At 40.9% G+C, this 17516-nt stretch overlaps 1 protein-coding gene across 1 annotated transcript in view; it reads left to right on the plus strand.

The window, feature by feature from the left end:
* Positions 1-3389: 3389 nt before the first annotated feature.
* The window catches only part of spred1 (sprouty related EVH1 domain containing 1), a 33718-nt gene continuing 19591 nt past the window's right edge, over positions 3390-17516 (plus strand). The window contains exons 1-2 of the mRNA XM_056393442.1: positions 3390-4230; positions 16206-16476. Of these exons, the coding sequence (XP_056249417.1) occupies positions 4199-4230; positions 16206-16476 (303 nt within the window). The 5' untranslated portion in view covers positions 3390-4198. The remainder of the gene's footprint in view (positions 4231-16205; positions 16477-17516) is intronic.

The raw sequence follows: 17516 nt of genomic DNA on the forward strand, positions 1-17516 counted from the left end.
AGTGTGGTTTTTGGATGCTCGCATAGTTCACATTCTGGCCATTTACAGAACATAGACAATTCCAGAGATGTGCTTCTCTCAAGGGCTTTGCAGCCATATTGACCTTCCATCTGAATCAACATCCTTGTGCATGGTCACAAGACCGGCTCTTTAAGGTTGACACACTTTACTCATCTAGTTAACCACATCCATCTATCTTCTAAGACACTCTTGAAACAACATTTTGAAAAAGAAAATCCCCTCTGTCAGTATTCCGAGGACGGTTCAGCAATATAATAAATGTTTGCATCTTTAATTCCACGCTGGTCATATGCATATACACACACAGTCAGAGAGACAGAGAGAGAGAGAGAGAGAGAGAGAGAGTTCACAGCACATAGTCAAACATGCCTGAAGGCCCTCACACTTCCTTCCCCTCCAGCCACTACACCTTTTCTACTCGCCACCCTGCAATTAGCGTGCCTAAAAGTTGCAGGCTTCCAAGGCCAGGCCCACACTAATCATAGGTATGCATTGTTGTGTTCAGCTGCCAGGCCTTTAAAAATCAGCACCTCTTGTTTAAGCCACACCTCTTGGTCCAGATTGCCAAAAGTCCACTGGCATTGTCCAATGTGTCTCACAGCTAACCTGGAGAGGAACCTGTCTGGAAGCCCTACAGGTGTGTTTTTAGGAATGGAGAGAGGTAACATTTTACCGCAGTGAAAACCCCAAGTGCACACATCAACAAAAATCGCAGGAACTTTGGATAAAGTAACTAACCGAGACAAGGAAAGGAGGTACACCAAATATAAGGCAGAGGATCCTCAGATTAGATCAAGATCAGTTCAGATAACTCATCAGCCATCTCTGGTCTTTCTCAATGGATGAGATCTCTGCAGACTGTATGGCAGCAACTACGCAGACACACAACTTCCTTTCCATAGTTGCTGTACAAAGAAAGGCCTTCACTTCTCCTCTCTTGTGACCAGAGGCTGCCTGTGCTGCTGGGAGCTGGTGATCACATCACCTGTGTTTTGAGGTCGTCATCTGATTCTAGTCATCATGGTCCATTATGAATCTTCCATACTACTGTATCTTGAATAAAAGCGGCCATGGAGAAATGTTTACTTTATCGTGAGCTACATAAGTTTATCCCTCATCATGGTGAGGGACCGTCAAGTCAATGAATTTTCTATGTTGAAATATATCATACCCCATTCTGTCATGTACATATGTTTGTTTGTGAATTAAAAAATTTGCCAGTTCATCACATTCTGTTTATTATCTGCAAACAGCCACTCAAAATAAGTGTCACTGTCAGTTCCAAACCTATACAGGTCTACACTGACAAATTACGATTCATGTCAAAGTCACACATAAGCTTTAATTTATGTATTTCCAAGTCCTAATTCAGAAATTAAAGGTCTCAAGTTCATAAATATAATAACTAGTCAAATCCAATAATAAGCTGAATAAGTTTGTAAAATGAGTGTAAGTGCTAAAATATTCACTAAAAAATTAAGAAATATGGCCGGACACAAATCACATCAAACTATGACCTGCAAATCATCTCAACCATCTTCCTGAAAGTTGATCAATGTTATATTTGTGTTGGACTCTGCTGAATGAGGTTAGTGTTGAGCTAAACGCGTCCTTTATTCTGAGGTTGCTTGTTGGCAATAAAAGAATGTTAGCTTGTTTACCATCCTAAAGAGAATTGTGATGACCCTGATTGGACCAAGCAAGGGATGCCTCTGTTAGCTAAACATCCTGTTGCCTTGTGTGTGTTGTGTGCAGCGTGTGAAAAACACAGGAAATGCACTAAGGCCATCCACATGAGAAAGAGAGAGAAAGAAGGCTGACTTCCTGAACTCTGAATACTCTAAAGGATACAAACATGCTAGTGGGAAAATTCATGGTCACTGCTTTTTCTGCTCTGTTTGAAACAAGGGACACTTTATTTGGGCTTCCAAGCTTGATCATGACAATTGTAACCCAATTCAAAAAACAAGGAAGTGAAGACAAGTGGTCACTTTTTGTAAAACTCCCCACTGAGACAGTCTTGTGTTATTTAATTACTCACTATGAGGCATTTTACAAATGCAAATGGTACATATAAATTAACACACATAACATTCATATCAAACAGACATCTGTATTTTTGGTAAGAACACAATACCAAGAGACAATTCATGTTTGCTCTCTGGCAGTCAGCAGGATAGCGACACGCACTTTAGACAAAAAATCTATTCTATTCAAATACCAAAGGAAGTCAACAATATGTGTCAGGGGTACACATGTGAGAGTCCTGCATGCATTGGCTATCTACACAGAGGGATATTTTATATGGCTGCAACATAAGGCTGTGGCACAAGCTGTATGAAAGCCAGAGAAATACAAAGAAACTTCTCACACAACATGCTGTCACTATGACAACCAGGCAGAATCATTTAGCCTGATCTCTTGCCATTCCACACAGCACAGAAATCCAATAGCATTTAAGTCTTACGCAACCAGGCCACCGAATCGCTCTGCAAGGCTTTTAACACATTTGCAAATAAGATTCATAGGTACATACATAGATTTTTCTGGCAACTTCTTTGGCTGTTTCATTTTGGAGGGGACTCCAGCTGCCCAGAGAGTGTCAGGGGGTGCAAGGTGGGGCAGCTTTAACTACATAACTGGAGCAACTTGCATGTCCTTTAGTCCTCTCTTCAACCAAAATCGCTAGTGTTAGCTCAAAACCCCCGTTTGTGGCTTTGTGGTGAGGAAGGTTAATCTCATGTCTCCTTTTTTTTTTTTTTTTTTTTTTAATTTCCCATCATAGGCTATTGGATTACTAAAACTAGCCCTCAAAATAGATTACAGCTGTTTCAGAAAATATCCTAATTTTACGAATTGCCTTTTTTTTTTTTAACCCTTTCACGTTACATTTTGGCTTAGGCGAATGATAATAATAATAATATAATAATAATAATAATAATAATAATAATAATAATAATGCAAAGGTTCTGCGATAGAAATACTACATTGGCTTTAGCCACATAAATCATGAAGGGGATCTGATGTAATTCCACGTGCTACAGCAGTCATGCCTGTGTACATTTAAAGCATTTTCTCACAGTTTCACATCTAGACTTTAAAACGCGTTTCGGGGGCGGTCGATCACGGTAAAACTGCTTAATGAAAGAAAATAACAGAATTTGTTAATGGCAGAGTCTGTGTGTCAGCCCAAGTCCTTCCTCCAGATTATTTTCTACTTTGCGTGCTATCACACAGACGCTTCCCTCTTGTATCAATGCGTGATTGAAGGGAAACTTCTTTTGGGAAGTGCGGGGACTACTTTAGTTCAACTTTGGAAAGAGAATCACTCAGAATTTACCGCATAGAGTCACGAGGGATCGCCTTTAGGTATAACATACGTTACTCCTTAACAGGATACAATAAATTGTGTGCTGGTTGACGGTATTTTATCGCAAGAGTGTTATGTTTTTACTACGTCGCGGAAGGATCTAATTTTCTCAAGCGAGGGTCGACACATCCGCCCAGTTTTCCGATGTTTCATTCCCCCCGAGTTGAAAATGGAGTTCGATTAAAGCAGATGTCCACCAACTTCTCAAGGAAATTTCAAGTCTAGATGTTTTTACTTAACGCGTCACTATTAATATAGAAAACAGTTGAACCTTTTTTTGGGCTTTGGATGCCTTTACTGCAAATTACTCGGACACGTTGACGGAGCAACGTTGCACAGCGCTTTTTCAAGTGTTGTCCTGGACCTGAAGTTGGCGAATGGATGCTCGAAAGCCAGCCATAAATAACCTGCCAAACGTTACAGTCTACAACAATTTCTGCTTTTTTTGAGGATCTATACGCATTTTTGCAAAGCGGGGATCTGTGTTTGTTGAAGAGGATGATGCCGATGGCCCATTTGTTGTGGTCGGATTTTACTTCCAGGGAGGATAAAATGAATCAACGGTTGTCATTCTTCCTCGCGATTTAACGTTAGTTCCAGCCAGCAAAGCTAACGTTAAGCTAGCTTCACTTGGGTTTTCACAGGGACGCTTAGTTAGGCATGCCCCATTGTACATCGTTTACTTACTATCCAAAATAGGGGTGATTTCTATATGTGAAGGAAAATGGTGATATTTGTGGTATTTTATCCCGCCGTCACTGCGTCGTCGATGCTATTGCTAGGATTTGGATCCCCGTGAGGAAAAAAATGAGTGAAGATTCAACAAATCCAAACAACGAGTGAGTATCGTTTATACATTTTCTCCATTTCCATATACAACATGCAGCTGCAATAATAACTACTTGCATATCTTTTGATATTAACACACGTTTTACTCGGTTAAGCAATTCACTACCACAGTTTCCAATGACATTTCTAACCGAGCAACGCTGGTATTTCATCCCCTTACTTTACCAATATCAACAATAAGAAACACAGGCTGCTAATCTTTTTGTTTGGACATCTTTGTGGGCTAATAGAAAGGTACTCTATGGATTACATTGAGATTAAGAATAACACTGTCTGACAAGCAATGGCATAGGCCCATAGTAAAAATTCCATCTCATTCTTAATAATGTTGGTCTTATAATACAGCTAACTAACATGTATGCTGTGAGAATTCATAGTAACCCACTGTCTCTTAGGTATATTAATGGTTGCCTATATTTGATTCAATTATATATGATTCAAAAAAAAATCATATGCCAAGGATATGTATTATTACTGTATAGATATTTCATTATTTATGAGGGGATCACTCGTTGTAGACACATACACACCAATAATGCAGTCAAAATGTAATTTTGCATACATGTCAGTTCAGCACATCATGATCAGATAGCGTTATATTGACAACCTAGATCTGTGTGTAACTGTTGTCCGCCATGATTTCCGAACATATTCATCGATTAAAATCGTGCATCTCATGTTTGTATCTCAGTCCAGCCTTTCTTTAATGAAAACCCCTCGAGCTGATTGCGGCAATGTCAGCGTTGAAAAGCTGAAGATGCCATTTTTTTTCTCAATCACACTCATTTACATATCACAATCTCCATTCATAAAAACGCTTTAAAAAGGCGTCATATTCACGCCCAAATCCCCACAACCCTCGGATGTCGATGTTAATTTGTACACGATGTGTTTTTGTGCACGTCGCACCCATTTCCAGTCGCGTTTTGGTATTGTTTTAATGGGCTGATCCCTTGTGTGCGCTTGTTGACAGTCAGTGAGAAATATCTGCTTCGGGAGGTGCTGCGGTCACATGATCCCCTCCATTCATAAAGTACCTGCCTGCCCATTCACAGCACTGTACACTGTTTCGCATTGCACCGACGATCACACAATGGCTCACATTTCCTGCATTTTCTGCACAAAGCGTCATATATAAACACCAGCGCTTGTCTATCAGTCGTTTATTTGACATAAGAGCCGCACATGTTTTATTTAACCAACGTTTCTTCACTATCTCCGAGGATTTTCTTTGATAATGTATTTGTCACAGAGGAAGTCATATGCCCTTTCAGCCATTTACAGTGTCATGGTTTAATGTTCGAAACACACCCACATGTTTTTCCCCATTCCATTTATCTGGCCTTTATGTGGTTGATTGATTTAATGCATGGAGGCTTTGTCCTTGAACTACACTTCTGTTTTTTTTTTTTTTTATGTAACATATGTCATGGAGCTCTTTTTTCCTCATATTAAGCCACACCACACAGATAACAATAAAACCACTCACCATCTGTTGATGACATAATGTTTTAGGGAAATTCATCTGGGGTGATTTTTGTTATTAATCATGATTTATACTAAATTGTTTAATGGTTGATGTTAGTAGTAAGGGTGAAACGTCATTTTGTCCCTGTGTTAACCTTTAGTGAGAGAAATTACAGTGAAATTAAACCATTCCTAAATTTGATGCGACTCCCCTTGATAACCTTAGGGATTCCCTGAAGCCCCCAGGCCCCACTATGGGAACTACTGCTATAGGCTACAGATCATCTGTGGTGTGCAAGCTATAGTGTATGCTGGGTTTGTTCCACACTGCATGATGGTAGCAGCTAAGATGGCGAAGTGATCCAAACATTGTTGCTATGATTCCACCACCTTCCTGGCTGTTGTATGATTCATAGTAATGGAGTGAACAGAATACAGAGCGTCGCCAGAGCCATTTATTTAGTCTTGCATAGTCTTCTTAATATGCTGTTTCTAATGAGACAGCTGTTCACAAAACAATCTGTTATTTTGTGTCTTGTGTAATTTTTTTTCCTAAAGTCTTGGATAATGATCAAGATGTTTTTCACAATTGTGTGTTCCCTTTTACATTGTGACACTGAGCTCTCTTCCTCTGAACTTAGATCTTTGATGAGTTACTTGTTAAATCCTAAGAAGATTTTTTATAGGTGGAACTTTTTTGTGTAAACCCAGGTTATCTTTTGACAGTATGCTTCCATGTATAAGCGTAATCAAGCGAAAATGTGCCTGTCCGCCTGTAGCTTGCACTGTGAACATTTTAATTTGAAAATCACGAAATGTGTGAAGAGATGGTCCTGAAGTGGTTGTGTCTGAATGATGGGTGGTAAGCCGAGCTGGTGTACACACAGCACACCCTTTGCTGAGAACATGTTTCTTGGCCTTGGTGAAAGTATGTTCACAAGGCTGAAATGACAAGAAGGTACATAAAGCCTTGTCAGATTTTGGTCTGCATCTGCTCTGGGATGTGTGTTGGTGTGGAGAGTGTGGTGTGATGTAGGGCTAATGACAAGGATTATGGTCATGCTGGGAGAAGTGAGAGATTTATGAAAGTATGTGAAAGCAGTTTCTCTCTGAATGTCACATTTATCTAAAATATTTCTCTCAGCCAGTGCAGTAGCCTGTTGAGGTGCACTGTTTGTTCTAGATACTCTTTTTACATGGTCACTGTATAAATGAGAGCAGTGTGTTTTTTACACATTGCATCTTCTTCTTTGCTTTTTTGTGTGACAACGCACTGCTAAAATGGCATGTTTCCAGTTGCAGAGCTAGATCTTTCTTTTTTTTTAAAAACATTAAATAGGCTCCTTTTGTACAACCTCCCTCAATTTTTTCTTTAAGAAATCAAAAAGCCGATAATGTATATTTAAGTCTGTGTGTGCCTAAAGAGTGATTTTGCTTAGATTATTTGGACCTTCATCTGTTTTTATCAGTGAAGGTCAGTTGCCTCTATACTCCACTGAACATGCACAGGGTACGGCCTCATTGTTTTAGATTCCTGCAGTTCTGTGGTATTCTCTGTTGCCAGTCAGGTGATCCTCAGTGATTCCTCTCTCTCTGTGTCCTCTTCCTATCTGAGTGATTGATTTGACAGCTCAGCGTTTTATCTGCCAATGTGGGTGTCGTGATCTTATCACCTGAGGGCTGTTTCGCACTCCCATTCCTGTTGCTGAGCTTTCCAAACACATTCCTCCCAAACAGCCCCCATCATGTCCTGAAACGACAAAGGGAGACAGCTACTTCAGCTGTTAGGGCTAGTGCTTTATGGCCTGGTTAATTGCCTATATCCTGTGGCCCTTATGTTAAGCTAAATAATTTCCTGGACTTTTTTATAGATGGTGTTATTTGGGGTTATTGCCAGTTGTTGGCTATGACCTCGATGAGCACTAGCTGGCCAAGTGTAAGCTATAGACACATCTTACCTTTGACAAAGTCTGCTGAGCTGAACACATCCTCGGTTTTGCTTCTGTATTCTTTTAGGGAAGTGTTGCTTGTGACTACAGTGGTTTACAGAGGCTAGTAAAATTTGTTATTTGACAATATACTTAAGAGCATGTGTAACAGCATTTTACTTTACTGGTTGCTAGGCATGTTAACACATTTTATTAGCTTTAGGTGTAGATTCAAGATAATCATACTGTATATTGTAGAAATCAAGGTGTCTTTACATTAAGTTTCTTTGCCTAAGGTGAAAAGTTGCACAATCCTAAAAGTTATTTTTCATATAGAATATTTGTATGAAAATGGCCCAGTGTCTACAGATTGTATTAGAAGCTGTCATATTGTTTGTCTGATTAATGACAATGATCCTCTGTATAACCAGAGGGCTTGGACTGTCTGTAACTGAGACAAGCCAACAAACTGAACAGGCCTTGTATAGTGGTGGACTGTTCCATTCCCATGGCCAGATTTGGGTCTGGATTCTGTGTATTTTAAACCCAAGCCACTTCCCTCTTATAATTTTCATTTCCTCTTCAAGTATTTTAGGAGCATGCATAAACTGGCGTAAATGTCAGCAGTGTATTTAGAGCATATTTTAAACCAGTTTTCTTATTTTCAAGACAAAGACTCGGTGTGGATCTATGCTGTGTACGTCAGCTCTTAAGCCTACACTAAAAAAACTAGCAGATTTTTTTTTTTGCGTCCCCATCACAACATCCAGATAGCAGGGCTTGTCTTTATTTCTTTGTCAAGGAGGGCTTCTGATGTTCACAGACCATATCTCATTGCCTCTAAGAAGTGCTTTTAGCACTAAGTGTCTGAATTATGGATATTGTTTTCAGTTGTGCTGCATGCGGGAGCATGAAGGCTGGGCCTTGTTGTGAGCTCTTTGCTGCAGCTGGGCTGAGATGGTTCTTTCCTGCAAGGCCACAGACATAAAAGGGCACAGATGTAAATCCTAAACCTTGTGTCTTTGATTGAGTTTCCAAACGCTTTGAAAACAGGAAGGGGTTTCTGTGTGTGTGTCTGTGCACACACTTGTGTGTTTATTTTTCTGGGAACATTTGGCATGTGTATGTGTTTCTGGGAGAGATAGGCTGCATCCTGGTTGAGTGAATTTAAGCAAACATAGCTTGTATCGTCAAATAAATGAATTAATGAGTCAAGTTTGCAAATAGGATTAAAATTGGAGGCCTGTAAGAATGTGTATTTTTATCTTCTCAGTAAACTTTTGATCAGATTTTGTCCTGTCTGGCTATATTTAGAACTTGGAACAGACTTTTATTGGTTGGTAAAAGCGTTTCTTGATTCCACTAATTCCTAGAGGCCGAGGTTCAATGGAAAGCTACTTGAATGTGAATCTAATTGATTTTCAAGATGGTCTAAACGTTGGTTTCTAACGTTTATGGTAATGGTGATGATGATAATGTTATGGTATTCCCAACAACAGGGCATGCTGTGATGGTTTACAACCTCTCATTGCAGTTTCTCTTAACATCCCATGGGCCTTCATCATGGTTTGGTGGTTTATCTTTCCCAAGTTGCTCCTGAGATGTATTGATAGTTTCTCCCACAGCTAGACAGCTGCCTTGTCCCCTCAGCTTCCCGTCTCCCCCTCCTTTTCAGAGTAACTACGAGTAGAGTCTTGGGTCCCTGGGGATTACTCTAACATCAAAGCAGACCAGAGACACCGCAGCAGTCGAAATTTGTGGTTCCTCTTTTTTTTTTTTTTTTTTTTTTGTAATGGCAAGCGCAAGGTTTTAATTTTCTAAATGCTTGTGGTTCAAATTAAGATCATCTCAATATGTGGCTTTGATTGATGTTTGAGAATAGTTTTTTGGCATTTGATACACATATGGGATTCTTTTGATTTATAGTGCCACAGCGCAGCGGCACCTAGAATATTGTTGTTGGGGTTGTAGGCCCAATCCTGTAATAGAGGGGTTGGTTAGAAAATCAATGTTAGAAATCCTGTCTGAGTGAGCAGTTTTGACATTCAGTTACTGATTTAGGTCTATCTTTGATTTGCGCTACAGGCTAATTTGACCCACTAACTGCTATCTGTGACGGATGCTACCAGAAGTGACTATGATCAGTTAATTTGTCATCATATTAGATGGTATTTCTGTGAAAGGACGGTGGTAAATTTGAAGTGTAGTTTCGCTGTGTGGTGCAGCAGCAGAGTAGGCTTGTTCTGTTTTTTTTTTTTTCCTGAGTCAGTTGGTAGCTAAGCTGAATGTTCTTGTGAGGACGATGACTCACCAGCAGCCTGAGGTGCTGAGAGGAGATAGGGCAAATTTCTCTTTCACTTCTGTTTCTATAGCCAGCGTATTAGTTTTCACTGCAGCTAATCTAGCAGGCTTGTGATGCTGGCTTGGTGTTTCTTTAGGCATTGTCCCATTATTGATTCTCTTTTTATTAATGGCTAACAGACAGCCCCTTCAAAAGTGTCTTGTTCTGAAGCTATGTCATGATTTGCACTGCATCCATGTTAGGTCATATTGGTGTTTGTTTTGGGTTTGTCTTTGCCCTTGAGTTTGCCACTGGTTATTTAGGGGATTTGAACCGTGGCTAATTGGCTAGCTAGTTTGCACCGTTCAGATTAGATGCACTGCTGGAATCGACGGTCGAGTCCCAGATTGCATGTTATTTATTTCTTCAATGAGGCGTGATCACAGGGAAGGAAACTGCACCACTTTATCCTCTTAGCTCCAGGTTACCCTTTGTTAGCCTAGATTTTGGTTGAAAGTGGAATATTTTGGTGGATTACATTTTTATGAATACTGTAGTATGAATACTTTTCTGCTTCATCATATCTACAAGCCTTGGAGTCATGTTGATCTTTAGGCAGGTTGATCTACATTCAATACACCAAAAGTTATTGTACTTTAGGTCAGGCTAAAGCAGTTAAGGAAATGTAAAAGTATCATATTTTATCTATGAGAACAGGTGTTGAATAGCGAGTGAGAAAGAAAAGCGAATGAGTCACATCCAGAGTAGCTTTTCACACCATCTTCCATTCCCCCTTCTGCTTTCCTAGTGATTGCTTTCCTTTCGGAGGATAATCTATAGAATCGGATTGGGATAAGTAGCTTGTGTTTATTTTCCCAATGATATTTTAATGATTCCTGCCCCCCCACCCCAAAAAAAAAAAAAGGTCCTGCAAGCCAAAGTGGTCTAGTGGAGCTTGACCGAGCTTGACAGCCTTCCTCCGGTTTTGATACAGGGGAGAGATGGGGAGGAAAAAGGGCGATTGGAAAAAAAGAGGTAGGGGGGACTTTTCTCCCCTTTTCTGATGCTAATGAAAGGAGGAATGGTTTTCCAGCTTTTAGCTTGCAGAGTGTGTCTCCCCTGCAGCATGCTCCGCTGCCTGGACATTGTGGGAGGACAAAACTCCAGGCCCGGGATCCAATAACGTGAAATTTCAGCAGAGAAGTGGCCATTGTGTAGAGAGAGGCAGCCGGGGAGGGGTTGGGTAAAGGGGGGAGACGGAGCGGAGGAAAGGGAGGGTGACTTGGCGAGCACCCAGGGCTCAGGCCACATCCTTTCTCTCTCTCCTCTTCTCCTGTACTCCTCCTCTACCTTCTCCTCCTTCCCTTCTTCTCCCCCTCCTGTCTTTCTTTCAGCCCCCCCCCCCCCCCCCCCCCCCCCCAATACCCCTGTCCTGCCCTCCACTCCACTCCTCTTCGGGGTGGGAAGCCCAAGGCTGAGACAGGAGCAAAGCATGATGGCATGCTGGAGCCCAATGAGCCATGGGCCGGAGCAGCAGACAAACGGCCACTTTGTCCACTTAGGAAATGGTTGTCCCAGGATCCCCCTTCTCCACCACACACTGGAGCAGCCAGCTTCGAGCCCCAGGCCTGCCTGGTCTGCACGTGCTCCCCCATCACGCCTTCTCTTCTTAGAATTTATTTCAAGTGGAAGCTAGATTCAAATTCAAATAATCAAAAAAGTGTTTTGTTTGCTCCTCACTTAAAACGAACTTTGAAATTGTACGATACTGTTAATTCTGTTATTGCTTATATCATTTTATATAGGTGCCATAAAAGCCTATGTACATCCTTTTTTGTGAATAAAAAAGGCCATATTCAAATGCGGGTGGGAGCTGTTGACTGTCACCTTGGTCTCCACCCTGTTCCCATCCACAGCCACCTCCTCCTCCCCCCACAGTCCTCCGTTACACTCTCAACCCTCCCTCTGTTTTTCTCTCCTGCTTTTGGTCGGAAATGAAGTCAGTCATCCAGCAGAATAACTTGGAATAATTTGGAATGGGGGGTTCCTTTCTCTCAACACCCCCCCACCCCCCGCACACAGGCCCAGGCCAGCTGATCTGCTTCCGCTCTCAATTGTGTGTCCAGTCGACTGTGTGCTCCCAGCAAGGGGCGTGGAGGCCAGCCTTTGTCTCCACCGTCCCACTCTGAACTGTGTGTGTGTGTTTGTGTGGTTTGCAGCAGGTTGCACTCAAATATCTTTTTGGACCGCTGACTGTTTTTACTATAAGAAAGGAAAGCTTTTTATATGAGGAAGAGGAAGAGGAGCAGATGGAACATTTTTATTCCCCTGTTGTAAAGATTTTGTTAAATGGATCTGGTACATTTGTTTTTTGTTGGTTGAGTTTAGTAGTTGGTCTGCAGGTTTTAGAAGTGTACCTTAGAGATGAGTTTTGAATTATTCACCATTTCACTACAGTAATTATCAGTTTTTCTTGTAGAAATGTCTCCTATTCTTAAAACTAGGTTGACATGGGTGTTTTAAGTAATAATGAACATATACACAGTCCACTTAACTTCCTCTTCGTGCCCAGCCCCCCCCCCTCTGTGAGTGTCATGGTTGCTGGCATGTGTGTGATGGTAGGTCTGAAGGGTCAGGCCCTGGTCATTGTGCCCTGGTCATGGCTGAGCGACACCACCGCCTGCCTTCTGTTCACCCCAGGGACCCTTGCCTGACTGACAGCCCCTCCTGCACTCATCACCCGCATCCTTTATTGGGGGCCATAGAGGGGTGTAACAGTGGCAGTATTGCCCTCTTTTACTGCCTGTTATACTGCTCAAAAATACTTTTTTTCTCGTATAAGGTTAAGCACTGTTTCTGTGACACAGTTATAAGGTGTAACTAGAAAGGGTGTTGTTGGAGGGTGCAAGAGGGAAGTGAGTTGTGGTTGTATTTTTCCTGTCAGTTTCCCATGACCATTTACTGTTGTCTAAGCTTGGGGCAACGCGTGAGAGACAACACTGACGTTTGCGATATGAATACATTTAGGTTGACAAGAGTTTCATTGTATTGGTAATTCAATAAATTCTGTATCTGTTTTTGTCCAGCCTTACTGTTTAGTGTTTATTCATGTTCATTTTAATTGGCAGAATAGTTACTTATCTTTGGATCAGTGTGCTCATTTAGTGGCATTAACATCACAAAATAATATTTGAAAATATCTTTGGAATTATCATGATGATAATAACAAAGGAAAAGACTTCCAATGTTGTCCATTTTTGTTTGCACCCTGAAGGATGAAGCTAGCTGAAAATATAGACAGAGTGGCGTAGCATTGACTTTCAACAGGCAGTAGTGAGCACAGCGCCACCAAATTTAATATCATAGAAGAATTTTATAGTCATTCAATCTGACCGCAAGACTGTTTGGGTGTATTGATTAGTGACGGGTTATTGGAAGGTCAAAAAGAGGAAATATATTCAAGGATATAAAGTAAATGAAAGAAATTATAACATAGCAGCTTGCTGGTAGATAAATTAATCATTTTACAACGTGCCTTCTCTAATGACAGAAGCACACCGAATCACTTCAACATCATCAGCAGCAGTGGTAGAAGTAATTCAGCAGCATGATATAAAGGTGTTCATGAAATTATGAAACAATCATTGATGCCAGACTACTCCTCACCTCTTCCTACCTTTTAAAGGAAATCAATGTCTCGCATCTGTAATGTAACAATAAAAATGTACTAGCAGGCCAGCTAGGCTTTGGTAGCTAACCAATCAAATTTCATACAAGGTGTATTTTCCAAATATTTCTTTTATTAAAAGAGTTTTTATGTTTTCTCCTTTTATGTTAGCCTAGCCAAGGTATATTGGACTAAGAGCATGGAATTTTATTGGTTGGTAATTAACAAGTCATGTTCTTACCACAATAACAGCAATTTAAAAACATAACATTTGACTAAACTTTGCTTTTAACCTCTAATAATTTTTGGCCACTTGGGGACTAGCACAACATTGACATCATCACTTTTTTAAGTTGATATAGACAACAATTGCTTATTCACACATCCAGCAGTTATGGAGCAACATTATCATTCATTCGGAGTTGTGTTTGTGGTCACTTAGCCACTATTGGTAAGATCAATATTCATTTTCTGTTCTGTTTCTGTTTTTGGTCTCCACTGCAGATTCGAGTGATTATCCTTTTGTAGGTTCATCACTATGACACATTGATACATGGTTATTATTAAAATATTCATTATAGTAGCTTAGTAGTAGTAGGGGTTAACATGTTTAAGTTAGTTGCAGGGGAGAGAGGATGATGGCAATGATGCTCAATATTTTGTAAGTAATTTGTTGAGAAAATCTGTCTTTTAGTATATGCATTGATAAAAATGCGGAAGTACACTTGTCTTTAGTCTTTAATGTGTGTTTGAACAGACCAGAATTGGCCAGAAAGAAGTGTGTGGTTTTCACAAAGGCAATCTGTTTTGTTGGTTGTTTCATTTTTGGGTTACCTGTATTTTTTATGCTCATCAATCCTTGGAGGTAACTTTGGTCAACTATTACCAGGTGCCAGGATATCAAAGCTTTCACATGAAAAAAAAAAAAAAAAAAAAAAAAAAAAAGCTTCAGATTTTATGCTCACTGGCTCTTAGATTAATTACTAACCAATAACCTGGACACTTAGGTTTGCCAAAGGTGTGGAAAGCAGGAGACCAAAGGTTAGCCTCATTGAGTAGGCCAAGATTTAGAGAGGGGAGGCAGTGAGGGGGAGGACGCAGCTTTTCTTCAACTGGAGCATGAGCTACTAGTTAACTATGTGATATATTACATGTCGTCAGTGACATTTCTCTCCCTCAGTCACTGTTTCAAATTTGTCCTTTTACAAAACATTTCAGACTTGGTGACGTCATTTCATTGGTCAACCCGGATGTTGGCCAGAGAGCAATGTGTCACAGGACGACATCCGGCAGTCACATTCTCCTCTCACTTTGCCTGTTTATTTCAGCTCTCAGATCTTCCTCAGTCTTTAATATGTTACCAGGAGTTTGTGCAAAATGCTGCCCTCAGCACATCCTGACCTTTGTTATTTCCGGTGGCCCAATGCAGTCTGTGTTATCTAATCAGGGAAACATCTGACTGAGTGAAGGGACAGGGAGAAGCAAAGGAGATGGGAAGGGAGAGAACTGTAATAAGGAACAGAGAGATGCGGAATTTTTGCTTGCATGTGTTTATATTGCATGTATGTCGGAAAAAACCTGAAAGTCTGTGCATTTTTGTACACACAGCCTCATGTCCGCTGTCTATAAACGTCTGAAACCTAAAGCATTTCTTAATACAGTGAATAATCACCCCCTCATTTCATTCCTGCTCTGTATAAACACATATTTAGTTTTTTATATAGGTGTATACTTTCCTACAGTTACATAGTTAATGTTATGTATTATAAATGAACTTCATTACAATTTATTACCACATAATTCAGAGCCCTAGTAGGTGACATGAGAGAGAGGAGGAAGACAACCAACAGCATTAGCATGGGAAATCAGAGTGGAAAGAGGGTGATGTAAGCTGGAGCTCCTGTCATGTGTTGTCTAATTTGAAACCACCTGCTTTAGGGGAAAGGTTGGAAATCGGCAGTGACCAAAGCCCGAACTTGGCCACATGGTCAGTCACCCTCTGGCTGGGGTTAAACATACACTGACGGCTTCAAACTTCAGAAATCTCAGCCAATAGTCTGTTATTTCATGCACTAAAACCAAATATACATTTAATCCAAAGTCTGAATCTCTGACTTCTTTACATTCTATTTTTCACCACCTGAATTTCCCCACAGATTAATTTGGTTTATTCAATCTCAGTATCAGAGTAGTTCTAGTGTGATGGGGTTTGTGTTTCACTTGGAGTAAAACATTCAAACTGTTGGACAAATGTGATCTAGACATTTTAGACCTGTCTCCTCGCCTAATCTTATCTGCATGTCTGTATAGTGTGTTCCTCACTACTCATTTACTAACCATTTGTGCAGGTTACACATACTGTACTTCAGCTTGTTTCTTCTGCGGTACAACTCTATTATGTGGGCTGATATTTGATGTCGGCTATGAAGTTCTGATGATGCTTTTTTGGTCCAGGTGACATATTGTGTCAATAGAAAATGTCCATAAGGAAAAGACCATGATAGAAAAATGTTAGATGCTGATTACCACTGATTATGTTCACTAACGGCATTGTCTCTCTTGCTTTTCCCCTTGTCTTCTTATCCTTCCACCTTCCTCATTTCCTCCCTTCCTCCTCCACAGTGACAGTTATGCGCGTGTGAGAGCAGTGGTCATGACTCGGGATGACTCCAGCGGTGGGTGGCTTCCCCTGGGGGGCGGAGGCCTTAGCTGTGTCACTGTCTATAAGGTCAGCCGGGCGGAGGACAGCAGCAGCACCCACAGTGGAGGCAGCGGAGGAAGCAGCAGCAACCTCAGCCCCTGTAGCCCCAGTCCTAGTCCCAGCCCCAGTCCCAGTCCCAGCCCCACTGCTGTGGAGTTCCACATCAAGGGCGAGAGGCTCAAAGACAAACTGGTAAGGGACCGTCTAGCTCATATGTGTGAATAGTGTCTTTATAAGTGTCTGTTTCCTCTCTTATTTGGCCCTTCCGCCTCTTTCATGCGCATTCAGGTGTACAAACCAGAGATGGTGCATTCTCTTGGATGAGATCACCGTGAGCCCCCCTTTTCCCATACTCCCCTCTCTCTGTCTCGCTCACACACACATTCACACATACTCACACAGGAAGTGGTTGTTTGGCTTTCCTCCATGGCGCAGGTATCTGAAAATAGGAGCAAACTGCGTGATGCTGTGATGCATGATGACATCATCAGGGAGAAGGGCAGATTACTCAGGAGCGGAGAATGTGGGATGAGGGATGTGGGAAACACACAAAGAGCCTGGAAGGAACCTGAAGGATGGAATAGGGGCTGGAAATTCACACTCACTCCGCTTCTCCAAGTACACAAATATAATTGCCTACCTTTTTTATGAATATTTTCTCTTACTTGATGTGTAATGTAAAGAACGTATGCAACAGTAAATTAAGTCAGGAAAATATGTCCCTGGTTAATCCAACAGTAAAAAACCACAAATGACCCAAATGTGTGTAAAACATTTAGACACACTAGTATTTCGCAATGTGATGACCTGACACATAAACAGTTAGAGCTACAAAGCCATTTAAAAATGACTTGGCTCTAAAAGCAGGGTTTTTATAGTATGGCTGCTGCTATCAATTGTTCAATAATCTTATTTTCATTTTTCAAAAGATGCTGAAAATGCCCATCACCATTTTCCAGTACCCAATGACATATTCATGTTGATTGTTTTGTCTGTCCAACAGTCCAAACCCAACAAAGCAACAAAAATCTTACATTTGAGAAGCTGGAATGAGTAAATAGCTGGCATTTTGCTTGAAAAACAAGCCAACTAATAATTCATTATCAAAACAGATACTGATTCTTGATTTTCTGTCTATGAGCTGTCAATCAGCTTATCCATTAATTGACCACTCATTCCAGCTCTAGTGTTAAGTCTTTTACAGTACAAACAGAGTATTACCATGCTCTAGC

The sequence above is a fragment of the Seriola aureovittata genome, chromosome 13 (assembly GCF_021018895.1).
Source record: "Seriola aureovittata isolate HTS-2021-v1 ecotype China chromosome 13, ASM2101889v1, whole genome shotgun sequence".
NCBI lineage: Eukaryota > Metazoa > Chordata > Actinopteri > Carangiformes > Carangidae > Seriola > Seriola aureovittata.